The sequence below is a fragment of the Stegostoma tigrinum genome, chromosome 17 (assembly GCF_030684315.1).
Source record: "Stegostoma tigrinum isolate sSteTig4 chromosome 17, sSteTig4.hap1, whole genome shotgun sequence".
In the NCBI taxonomy this organism is placed as follows: domain Eukaryota; kingdom Metazoa; phylum Chordata; class Chondrichthyes; order Orectolobiformes; family Stegostomatidae; genus Stegostoma; species Stegostoma tigrinum.
Window position 1 is genome coordinate 41,003,540 of NC_081370.1, and position 12,184 is coordinate 41,015,723.

Below are 12,184 nucleotides of genomic sequence, written 5' to 3' on the forward strand. Positions count from 1 at the left end.
TATGCTCTAGCTATACAAAAGCCTGGTTCAGCCACATCTGGAGTATTGTGTCCAGTTCTGGTCGCCTCATTACAGGAAAGATGTGGAAGCATTGGAAAAAGTGCAGAGGAAATTCACCAGGATGTTGCCTGGAATGGAAAAAAAAGTGTTATGAGGAAAGGCTGAGAGATCTAGGGCTTTGTCTTTAGAACAATGAAGGATGAGAGGTGATGTGATAGAGGTGTACAAAATGATCAGAGGTATAGATAGTGGACAGCCAGAGAGATACTCCTGGGGTGGAGGTAGCTGTTATGAGGGGGCATAGCTTTAAAGTGAGTGGAGGTGGATATGTACTCAGTGGTTGGGGCGTGGAATGCATTGCTGGAGAGGGTAGTGGAGTCAGCCTCATTAGGGCCATTTAAGCAGCTATTCGATAGGCATTTGGATGATAATATAAGGTAGGGGTGTAGGTTAGATAGACCTTGCATTTAGGGTAAAAGTTCGGCACAACATCATGCGCCGAGGGGCCTGTGTACTGTTCAATGTTCTATGAATGTGTGGAGTTTGCACAGTTCCCTTGTGTCTGTGGTTTGGTCCCACAGTCCAAAGATGTGCTGGTTAGTTGGATTTTCCATGCTAACTTGGCCATGGGGATATGGTAGGGCCTGGATCCAGGTAGGATGCTGTTTGGAGGGTTGCTGTGGGCTCAATGAGCTGAGTGGCCTGCTTCCACTCTGTAGCGATTCTGTGATTCTATCTTTCTGCAAAATCCCCATACTTCCCTGAGTACTCAAAATTCCATCAGTTGCTGTTTTGAAGTGATTAAACTGTTGAGTATATGTAACACTCTCTGGTATAGAGAATTAAAATTATTCCTGAATTTCTGGGTGGAGACATTTCTCCTCACCACAATCCTAAATGGCAGATCTTCATCTTGAGACTGGGATGCCATGTCTTCAATTTCTCATGCAGCGGAGATCTTCTTCCAGCATCTGATTTGTTGAGCCCCTTTGAGTTTTGCACCATATCTGGACCATTTCCGTGCCCATTGCTTGTGCGAAGTGCCTTGGGGTGGTTCGCTATGCTAAAAGCACCATACAAATGTAAGTTGTTGTTACCTTCCCACACTAACTGGCCTATTTTCTCTTATATACACAATTTTTTTCTGACCAATCAAGGACAGTGTGGAAAGAGAATTGAGAAAACTGTGTGTTTTGCTTTTAAACCTGCCGTGTTGCTTCCCCTCGCTTGTTACCGGACTAATCCAGATGGTTTGCAACTCTTAGTCCAGGCAGAGACTACTACTTTGATTTTAATCCTTGTGGCAGGATTGTGGGATTCCAACTGGGAGTTTCCAACACGCCCCCTTGGACACAATAGCAGAAGCAGCTATTGGCTGACAGATAGGTAGAGGGACAGGTAGTATTGGGGAGGTGGAGAAGCTACAGAAGGATTTGGACAAGTTAGAGTGGGCAGAGAAGTGGCAGATCAAGTACAATGTGGGAAAGTGTGAGGTCATGCACTTTGGTAAGAAGAATAGAAGCATTGAATTTTCTCCCCATTTAAAAATAGTCAGAAGTCTGAAGTACAAAGAGGTTTGGGAGTTCTTGTCCCGGATTCTCAGGGTAAATTTGCAGGTTGCGCCAGTTGTTGGTAAGGCAAATGCAGTGTTGGCACTTATTTTGAGAGGACTTGAATATAAAAGCAGAGATATACTACTGAGGCTTTATTAGGCTCTGGTCAGGCCACAGTTGGCGTATGGTGTGCAGTTTTGGGCCCCATATCTCAGGAAGGATGTACTGGCCCTTAAGCAATTTTGGAGGAGGTTCATGAGAATGGTCCCAGGAATGAAAAGCTTAACATACGAGGAACGTTTGAGGACTCTGGGACTATACTCTGAATTTAGAAGGATAAGGGGGAATCTAATTGTAACTTACAGAATACTGAATGGCCTGACACACTGGATGTTGGGAAGATGCTTCTATTGGTAGGAGAGACTAGGACCTGAGGGCACAGCCTTGGATTAAAGGGAAGACCTTTTTAGAACAGAGATAAGGAGAAACTTCTTCAACCAAAAAGTGGTGAATCTATGGAATTCACTGCCACAGAAGGCTGTGGAGGCCAGGTCATTGAGTACGTTTAAGGTTGAGATAGATGATTCTCTTGATTATCAAGAACCTAAGGGTTACGGGGAGAAAGCAAGAGAATGGGGTTGAGGAACTTATCAACCATGACTGAATGGCAGGGCAGACTCGAAGGGGTGAATGGCCTAATTTCTGCTTCTATGCCTTACAGTCTTAATTAAATGTAGTTTTAACCATTTGCAATTGTGGTATCTTTTACCAATGTTCAAGCAATTAAAGTCTTCAATTTTCTAGAAGAATGATGGCCTTAACAATAAGTCAATCTTGTTCAGCCGAGTTTATTTCAGAATAAAAAGCTTACACAAATAATCTAGGTTGATGTACTCCTGTGCAGCGGGAGTGCTGCATTCTGAGCTGCTGTCTCTCAGTTGAGATGCCCCAAGGAAACAAAGGCCACGAGTATCTTCTCAGTTGGTTACTTCAGATCCCATAGTAATTATTTGAAAATGAGTGAGAAAGCTCTGTATTGTCTTAGCCAATGTATATCCCACAAGCAACATCTCAAAATACAGGTAGTTAGTTGATAATCTCCCTTGCTCATCTTGCCATGATTGGGCAAAGCTAATTAAACGTGCTTCAGAGTCTAGTGCTATTAAATATAAATAACCTATGGTCACTGGGTAATGAGTTGAAACATACCACTTTAGTTTGGAGCAAGGTACTTACTGTTGGACTTTTATGGCAAGAACTTATTTTATATATTGTATATTTTGCTGTGTGGTTCTTATGCCAACATTCATGAGTTAAGATTCAAGACAGACTCTTCAAAGAGAAGGTGAAGTCAGCAAATACCTTTGGGGTCAGAATTCTTTGACTCTGAATTACATAGAAAGATTAAATTCTACAATTCAAAGATAAGCCAGGCTTTAATCTTACTGTTGCTTTATTGAAAGACTATTTCATAAACTCTACCACCTGATGCTGTTTCTTTTTATTCCACATTCACTTCTGCAAATGTTTCTAAAATTTGTGGCACGACTTCATGCTTCTGCCTGTTTAAGTTTATTTTGTATTTCCACGTTGTGTGTTGACAAGGGAGGACGTGGCTTTTAATTTCATTTTAGATTTGTTCTAGGAGTGTTATTTGGGGTGTCTTTGTTTATTGGTCTTTAAATATCTTGAGGTGAATGTTCACTGCATTGGAAAACAAGGATAGAGAGGGAAAACAGAACTATTGCCTAGCGACAGGAGTCTGGTCAGTCAGCATGGCCGCGCTCAGTCAGAGCAAGAAACATTGTTTTGAGACTAAATTAACAGTCAGTACAGGTAGAGAAAAGTCAATTGCTTAAGAGGATCGTTCCAAAAGCGTTTAGAAGTCTTTGAGGGGAAATCTACAGATTCCAGCCGTCCAATTGATCAAGGAACTTTTAAAAAAGCAGACAGGATGACCTTCTACTGAAGTCGGAATGTGTGTAAGGTTGGAAGTAGCAAGAATGCTAGCTGTTGGAGTCATAGTGGATACAGTGTGGAGCTGGAGGAAAACAGCAGCTCTCCCAGCATCAGAGGAGTCAGAGTCCTGATGAAGGGTCCAGACCCGAAACGTTGATTGTCCTACTCTGCTGCCTGACCTGTGTTCCTCCAGCTCCACACTGTATCGGCAGTATATGTAAGGTGTTTGAAGATAAAAGGGTTAAATGTTTACTTATGATACTTGTCATAAGAAATTTCAAGTAATTCTCTGTAAATTGTAACATAGATATTTTTGAGTCTTTTTTTTGTTTAAAGTACATTAGCAGCCTCATGAGTATGTTCAGTTTATCTTGAATATGATTAACGAAGTAACAAAACTGAAACTTGTGGTTTATCAAGCTGGATTTTGCTTTGGGAATTGGCTCTGTTGTGTAATCATCAGCTGGGATCATAACAAAATGAAAGAGAAACAATTCCCAATAGTTGCAAGGTTGACTAGAGTGCACAGATTTAAGGGAGTAGAAGTAACAGAACCAGAGGTGATATGAGGAAAATCCTTTTTTAAGCAATCATTAGTTTAGGATTTGGAAGACGTTACCTGATGGGAGTGGTGGAAACAGGGCCGATAGTAACTTTTAGAGAATTTGATACATATTTGAAGGAAAAGAGAAAAGGAGTGGGACTTCGTAGATTTATCTTTCAAAGAGCTGATTTAGACTCACGAAGTGAGGCCATTCAGTTTATTTCTGTTATTCTATCACTGTATGAAGTTCACCACAGTAATTACTTTTCCCAGCACTACCTTCCTTCATTGCATGCAGTGGCGATAGCCCACTTTTCCAACTAAATGCAGCCTGAGCACAAATGGAATACAACCTGACAGCCCGCTGTCTAGAAAAACCAGGTTAATAAACACAATGTATGAAGTAAGATTAGAGAGATTGGGCTTATTCTCTTGGAGCAGATTATAAGGTGACCTTAAGGTGTTCAGAATTATGAACAATTTTGAAAGGGTAATGAAGCATATTCTGTTTCCACTAATTAGTCTGTCAGTGTCTAGGGGGTCACCGGTTCAAGATTGACAAAAGAATCAAGAGAACTGAGTGAGATAAGAAGAAATTTACCTACTCAGAATAAGATTTGGAATACACTACCTAGGGATGAGGTGGAGGTGGATTCTGGAGGTTTCAGAAGAGAGCTGGATATGTATTTTTAAGGTCACAAATTTAGAGGGCTACAGAGAATGGGCTGGAGGATGGGACTTGCTGGGTATCTCTTCCGGGAGCTGGTACTGACGCAATGGGTCAAATAGCCTCCTGTAATATAAAATCTATGCTTTCTAAAGGAATTTCGTGCAAATGATGTGAGAATAAAGATGTATTCAGTGGGGTGGCGAAGGGTAAATTTTCCTCAAATGAAACTACTCATAAGAAAGTTATTTGGAGTCATTGAGTAAAGTTGGGTGAGTGGGTTAGATGATTTTGATTTGTTTAGTGGTTTCTTTATTGTTTGGATGTTTCAAAATCAAATTTACTGCCTAATGTAGGAAGTGGCTTGATCTTGCTGAGAGGCACTCTGTGCCTGATTTCAATAAACCAGCAGAGGTAGGGTGGTGGGAAGTTGTCATCCAACGTTGCTGTTTGCCCTGCCCATGCCCAATTCTGTGCACCGAAACTTGGCCAAGATCCAGCCTGAACCCCCAGTGAAGTGGTCAGAGCATTACTGTAAACAGACATCAATTAAGGTAATGCTGTTGGCAGTGAAGAACTGCAGGCCTGATTCGATAGTAATTCATTCACTGGGTGGGCTAGCAAAAGCTTAGGAGGTTGAGAGGTGACCTGAGAGAAGGTTACAAAATAACGAAAGGTATAGACAGAGTTGATGGTGGTCGGCTTTTCCCTAGAATGGGGAGTTTCAACACTAGAGGACACATTTTTAAGGTGAGCGGAGAGCGATTTTTAAAAGACATGAGGCAAACTTTTTTTTCTTACTCCGCATGGTTCGCATGTGGAATGAATTTCCTGATGAAGTGGTGGATGCAGTAAGACATTTGGATGGATGGATGAATAAGAATGGTTTGGAATGATATGGGGCATGAGCGGGCAGGTGGAACTAATTCAATTTGAGATTATGTTCGGCATGGACTGGTTGAACCAAAGGATCTGTTTCCATGCTGTCTGACTCTGACTTTTAACTCTATAATTTCCGCCCCTGGATCTTAAATGCTAATAAGTGCATTTCCGTCTCTGTTAAAATAGATGAAAACGGTGTCATGGAAGTCGGTCTGGTGGGAAAAGGCTGATGTCACTAATTTTAATTCTTAGAGTTGATTTAAATGTCCAGGGAAGGAATGGTTCATTTCAAGTGTTTCTACTGTCCCAAGACACTTTTTTTGCAATATCATTCTCTGAATGTGGTGATAGGGACAGTTTTTGTCCATTTCTGTTGCCTTGTGGAGGTGGTGATGGACTTGCTTGCTGTTGTCAGAACCTTGATACAAATGTGGAAGCTACAGCGTCACTTTGGAATACAGAGAAGCCTTTGGCCCAGAATCATACCCCAGTGCACGTGGTATAATAGATTTCTCACAATGAAGAGTTGTTAATAGAACACTGAATTTTTCTCAACAGTTCATCAGCTTCAGTGTAGTTTTTAACTGATGCTGGCTTTGTACTTCAGATCCTTTTTGAAAAAGATTTTAGTTTTCAAATTTTACACACTTTTTTTTCCTCTGGATTACTCGTCCAGTAACACGATTCTGGTACGTCGCCACTCACAGAAACTTAGGTATATTAGGTATAGATAAAGGCCACAATTTCCTTATGAACCCAAAAATCAAACTATTGCAGATGCTGAAGATCCAAAACACAGATTGCTGGTGAAACTCGGCACGTCTGGCAACTTCTGTTGGGAAGAAAGCAGAGTTAATGATTCCGGTCCAGTGACTCTTCATTAGAACTGATGGCAATGAGGAAAAACTGGTCTTTATACTGAAGGTGAAGTTGTGGGGGTTGGGTGTGGGGGTGCGATGTGATGGTGGAGGGAAGGGAGAGGTGAGCAACAGGTGGAGATGGAGCTCAGAGAGAGAGAGAGACAGAGAGACACACCAAGATATGAAAGGAGTATGTAAACAAGGGAATTATAGATGGCAGACTAGGGCAGCAGAACAGCTGAAGATGTGATAATGAGAGCTGAGAATAAGCAGAGAATGTCGTAGGCCAGCTGTAGGGTTCCATCAAGCCTCAGTGCAAATTTGAGCAACGTCACATTTTCTGCTTGTGAGCCCTGCAGCACCTGGGAATCTACATCCAGTTTATTAACTTCAGATTCCGTCCTTCTCTGTTTTTTATTTGCACCCATCCCACACCAGGTCCTGTTATAACCACTAATATCTGTTACAAACCCACCAACTCCCACAGCTACCTGGACTATACATCCTCACACCCCACTTTCTGTAAATACTCCATCCCATTCTCTCAGTTCCTCCGTCTCCATCGCATATGTTCAGATGAGGCCAACTTTGACAAGGGAGCCCCCGAAATGTCCACATTTTCCCTCAACCGAGGATTCCCCAGCTCCCTTATTGACAGGGCCCTCAATCGTGTCCGACCCATCTCGCGCATTTCTGCCTCACCCCTTCTCTTCCCTCCTGCAACAGCAATAGAGTTTCCCCTCTCACCTACCATCCCTGCACCGCCCCCCCCCCCCCCCACCAGCATCCACATCCAGAAGATCATCAGATGCCATTTCCACCACCTCCAGCAAGATGCCACCACCAGACACATTCCCCTCCCCTCCCTTGTCCGCCTTCCACAGGGACTGTTCCATCTGGGACACCCTGGTCTATACTTCCTTCACCCCCAACACCACCTCAGCCCTACGGCACCTTCCCCTGTAATTCGCGAAGGTGCAACACCTGCCCATTTACCTCCTCCCTCCCCGGTATCCAAGAGCCCAAACATACCTTCCAGTGAAGCCACTCTTCACCTGCACTTCCCAGAATCTAGCCTACTGCGTTCGTTGCTCACAAAGTGTAGACTTGGCAACCACTTCGCAGAACAGCTATGTTCTGCTTGCAAAAAAGACCCTGAACTACCTGCTGCCTGCCACTTCAACGCACCACCCTGCTCCCTGGCCAACATCTATCTCCGGCTTGCTACAGTGTTCCAGTGCAGCCCAGCGCAAGCTGGAGGAACAACACCTCATTGTCCACTTAGGGACCCTACAGCCCTCCAGACTAGATATTGAGTTCAAGAATTTCAGCGCCTAAACTCTGCCATGTCCTAGCCCTTCACCCAACACACACCAGGCCTTGTTACCACAGAGCCTGCCTTTACACAGCCCCTGTTGTTAGTCACTAACAGCCCCCATTAACAACTATTCACCCTCCCAGCCTGATCGTTAGCAACTCCTCTGTCTGCCCAACTGTCTGTCTCTCTCTTTGGCCTCCTATCATTTACTCCCTTCCCTACCCTACCCACCTCCAGATTTTCTGCATATAAACTGACAGCTTCCCAGCCACCATCAGTTCTGAGGAAGGGTCACCGGACCCAAAATGTTAACGCTGTTTTCTCCTCCACAGATGCTGCCAGACCTGCTGTACCTTTCCAGCAACTTTGTTTTGAGTCCTGTTATAACATTGCTTTTAGCACAGCTAACCCATTTCACCCACAGTGGAGCTATTATCACATCATGTGGTTTGCTTTCAGCATAGGCTAACCATTCTCTGCTTCCCTCTGATCTCTTTATCACTTCAGCTTCTCTACTGTCCTAGCCTGCCTTCTATAATTCCCCTTGTGTCTTTCTTGCGCTTGTGTTTTTTTTTGTTTGTTTGTTTCCCCCACCCCTGCCGAACCACGTTGGTTGTTAACAGGTCTGGAGTGACCAGACTTGAAATGTTAACTCTGCTTTCTTCCCTCAGATGTTGCCAGACCTGCTGAGTTCTCCAGCAACTTCTGTTTTTGTTCAGCTTGACTCCTGTCACCATTAATGTTGTAATTTTCCTTGAATTTTTCTGGGATTGTACCCAGTGGAAATTATTGCTTATCTCCAGGTGATTGGATGGTCACATTAGGCATGTGTAATGGAATGGGATTGATGGAAGAGGGGGACATTGAGCAATTTACATAGGGGACAGTAAAAGAAAACAAATTGTATATCAATAAAGTAGTGAATGTACCCCTGTTCACATGTGGATTTGGCCTGCATTGAGTGCAACCTGGGCATATTGTTTTAGAAGAACAGCAATGGCTGATAGAACTATAAGTAATAGACACAGTGGATAGAAAGCAGGTCAAGAAGGATGGGCACACTTTTTTTTTAAAAAGTGTAAGATGGAGGTTAGAGGAATTTGAGAACATTTTTACTTAGTGTGTGGTTGGGTTTGGAATGATCTATCTGGGAGGGTAAAAACTGAAAGAAATGCAGATGCTGCCAACTGGGAACAAAAACAAAAGTTGCTGCAAACACTCAAGTTGTCTTCTATTGTCTTTCACCGTGCTATGCACTGTGTAACACTGTGCTGCAACATCCCTCACTTTACCATTACCATCAGGCCAAGTGACCAACACCATGCAGAACTAAACATAAAACAGCAGTCTACTGGGCCTCTAACATAGAACTGCACAGATCCTAACAAAGGCAACATCTTGGCTGTCGTGCTGAAGGCTTGTACCTCTGAACCAGCCACTCCCACAGCCAAGCTGTTCCAGAACAGCAACCAACATTAGTATCTATCCAACAGTGTAGAACAGCTCAGATATGTCCTGTCTGCCCACGTCTCTTGCAAGAAAAAACAAAGGCTGGAAAAAATCCAGCCCAGCCAATTATCAGTGTACTGTCCATTAGCCAAGCGGTGGAAAGTATCATTGACAATACTATCAGGCAGCTCTTAATCGGTGATTACTTCCTCACTGAAGCTGGATAGACTTTAGGGACTCTTAGCTCGCAGGATCTTGTGATTATTCCATATAAAGCTTGTGATGATCTGCCCCAGTAATGACACCCTTTCTCATCGTTCTTGATCAATGAGTCAGCAAGATTTGTGATATTGTTTCTCCCTCCTGGGTCTTGGATATGTTCATGCAGTTATACTTTCTGCATTGCATAGTCAAATTTCAAAAGGCCTTTCAAATCTTTATGACTGAAAACGGTGGACAAATTAATTCACTTATATAAAAGCAAAGTCTTTAGGATGCTGGAGATCTCAAGTGGGTCTTGCAGTATCTTGAGAGAAATCATTTATATTAATATAAACTTCTGTTTCGCTGACTGTTCGTAGAACTTGAGTGCTCAAAGGCTGGGGCTAGGTGTAGAAGCCAAGTATAAATAGTGTTCACGCCAAATCCTTCCCAAAACTCCTTTCATTCCATGTGCAGAGTGTTTAGAATTTGTCGGCTAGTATGTCTTGAGGGTATGCACACTTCATAAGGGGTAGAGTTCAGTGCATCAAGTTAGTTTTTTGCAGAAATGTCTCTCTAGAATATGACAAAACGTCATTAGAAACTCGGGATATGAACCTTTCCCATTTTCTCCAATTAACTGAATGGAGGAATCGGATTCTAACCAGAGTGGGAATTGGTCTTGTGCTTTGATGCATGACACATCTGTAGTGCAAGAAGAAAAAGGCTGCTTGAGTATCCAGTACAGAACCTGCATGTTTCTTTTGCCTTGCACTGCAACTTACCAATGCTATTAGAAGATGAAAGAAACGATATCAGAATCTGCTGAGAAAAGGACCTGAATTCTGTCAGTAGTTTCTGGTTTGCAAATGATACATTGATATTAGCAGACACACATTCTGCTCGTCCAATAATCATCTTTCCAACTTCCTTTGTCTGAGGTGTTAAGCCACTGTTTAAAATCAGGAAAAGAATTCTGAGAAAAATTCTTACCACTGTCCTGCCTTTCCAGAACCCTCATCACCTAGCAGTATTTTTAGTGTACGGAAGAATAAAATCTTCCAGCTATTTAGTCCAGCATGCTTATGCTGCCTCTTTTGGAAGATCTATCTAAATAATCCAATTTCCTCCTGTCCTTTCTTCATAGTCCTGCGGCTTTCTTCCATTCTAATATTTATCCAGCTCTGTTGGCAGTTTACGACTAAATCTGCTTCACCACCTTTATCAAGAGTTGCCAGAGCCTGGGCAGGTTTAAACCGTTTGAGGTGAAGTTGTATTCAGAGTAACTGGCAGAATATTAGCCTTTAGGAAGGTGGGTGTGGAGTTTGCTTATCTTTTAAATACATTGGCATTGAAAGTAGTTAATTTAAACTTGTGTTTGTTTCTGTTAGGTGCAGAATCCTTTGGATTATTTTCATGTACGATAAACGGAGAAGAAAGAGATCAAACACACAGAGCAGTATTCAGGTAAGAGCCACTCCACATCAAATACAGGAAGGCACACTTGACTCATTTGTGCTTGTGTTAATCATTAATTAGGGCTACCGACACCAACTCAATTTACCTGCCTTTGGATCAAGACACCACTGGTTTCATGATAATAAAATGTGAGGCTGGATGAACACAGCAGGCCAAGCAGCATCTCAGGAGCACAAAAGCTGACGTTTCGGGCCTAGACCCTTCATCAGAGAGCTCCTGAGCTCCTGAGATGCTGCTTGGCCTGCTGTGTTCATCCAGCCTCACATTTTATTATCTTGGAATTCTCCAGCATCTGCAGTTCCCATTATCTCTGATACTATTTTAACACCACTGGTTTCATTGTTCCTTTTGGTGGATCCACTGGTATCATGGCCAATATTTGTCCCTCAGCCAATGTTACTGAAACAGATTATTTGGTCATTATCACATGTGTGGGACCTTGCCATTTTCCCCATGGCGTTATTTCCATTGGCTACAAAGCTTTTTGTGATGTCCTATTTTGCAGCCTGCTAGAACATCCGAAGTACAGTACTACTCTGAAAGACCTGGAGAAATGTTGAACATCGTTAGCGATTCTTAAATTATCTTTTCACACATCTGTTGGAGGCAATGAACAGGAGAATCCTGGTGGAACCCCAACACTGCAGTGCCCCTGACTTCTGATGCACTTTAGTTAGCCAAACTAAAACTTCTGTTTGCTCCTAGCACTTTCTGCTTAAACAGTTTCCAACTTTTCTTGAATAAAATGTTGAAGGGACAATTGTCCATTTGTATTAGATATCATTTATAGTGAGATTTTTAAAACTATTTTCAACAGTGACTCTTTATTTTTAAAAAATGGAAAAGGTGCCTATGTGAGAGAAGGAAAATAACATACATGCTGCTGAAAACATATCTGTCTTTAAAAGAAAAGCAGAAAAGGTGAAAAATGTTTAGCAGATCAGGCAGCACTTGAGAGAATTCTTTCAGGTCAATGTTCTGTTCTGACAAAACATTAGCTGCTTCTCTTGCAGATGCTGTTTGAACTTTTGAATACTTTTGAGCACTTTATTTGTTTTTGTTTCAGACTTCCAACATCTGCAACAATTTACTCTTGCATAAATCTTGAAGTCTATTTTATGCTTCAGAAATTTCAAAGCATAGAGACCAGACAGTTACAAGAATAATTTTAATCTTCAGGAATTTAAAATTGGTGTTTCTAAAATGCCTTTCTCTTTTTTAGGCTATTGTTTAACTGCACCAAAATGTTCTTGATCTGAACTGCTTGTTCCC

The 12,184-nt window shown here is 42.3% G+C and overlaps 1 protein-coding gene across 9 annotated transcripts in view; it reads left to right on the forward strand.

The window, feature by feature from the left end:
- Window positions 1–12,184, forward strand: part of mapk8ip1b (mitogen-activated protein kinase 8 interacting protein 1b) — a 144,314-nt gene that overhangs the window by 115,540 nt on the left and 16,590 nt on the right. For all 9 annotated transcript variants that reach the window (XM_048546077.2, XM_048546078.2, XM_048546082.2 and 6 more), the window contains one exon: window positions 10,825–10,900. In XM_048546077.2, coding sequence (XP_048402034.1) covers window positions 10,825–10,900 — 76 coding nt within the window. The remainder of the gene's footprint in view (window positions 1–10,824; window positions 10,901–12,184) is intronic.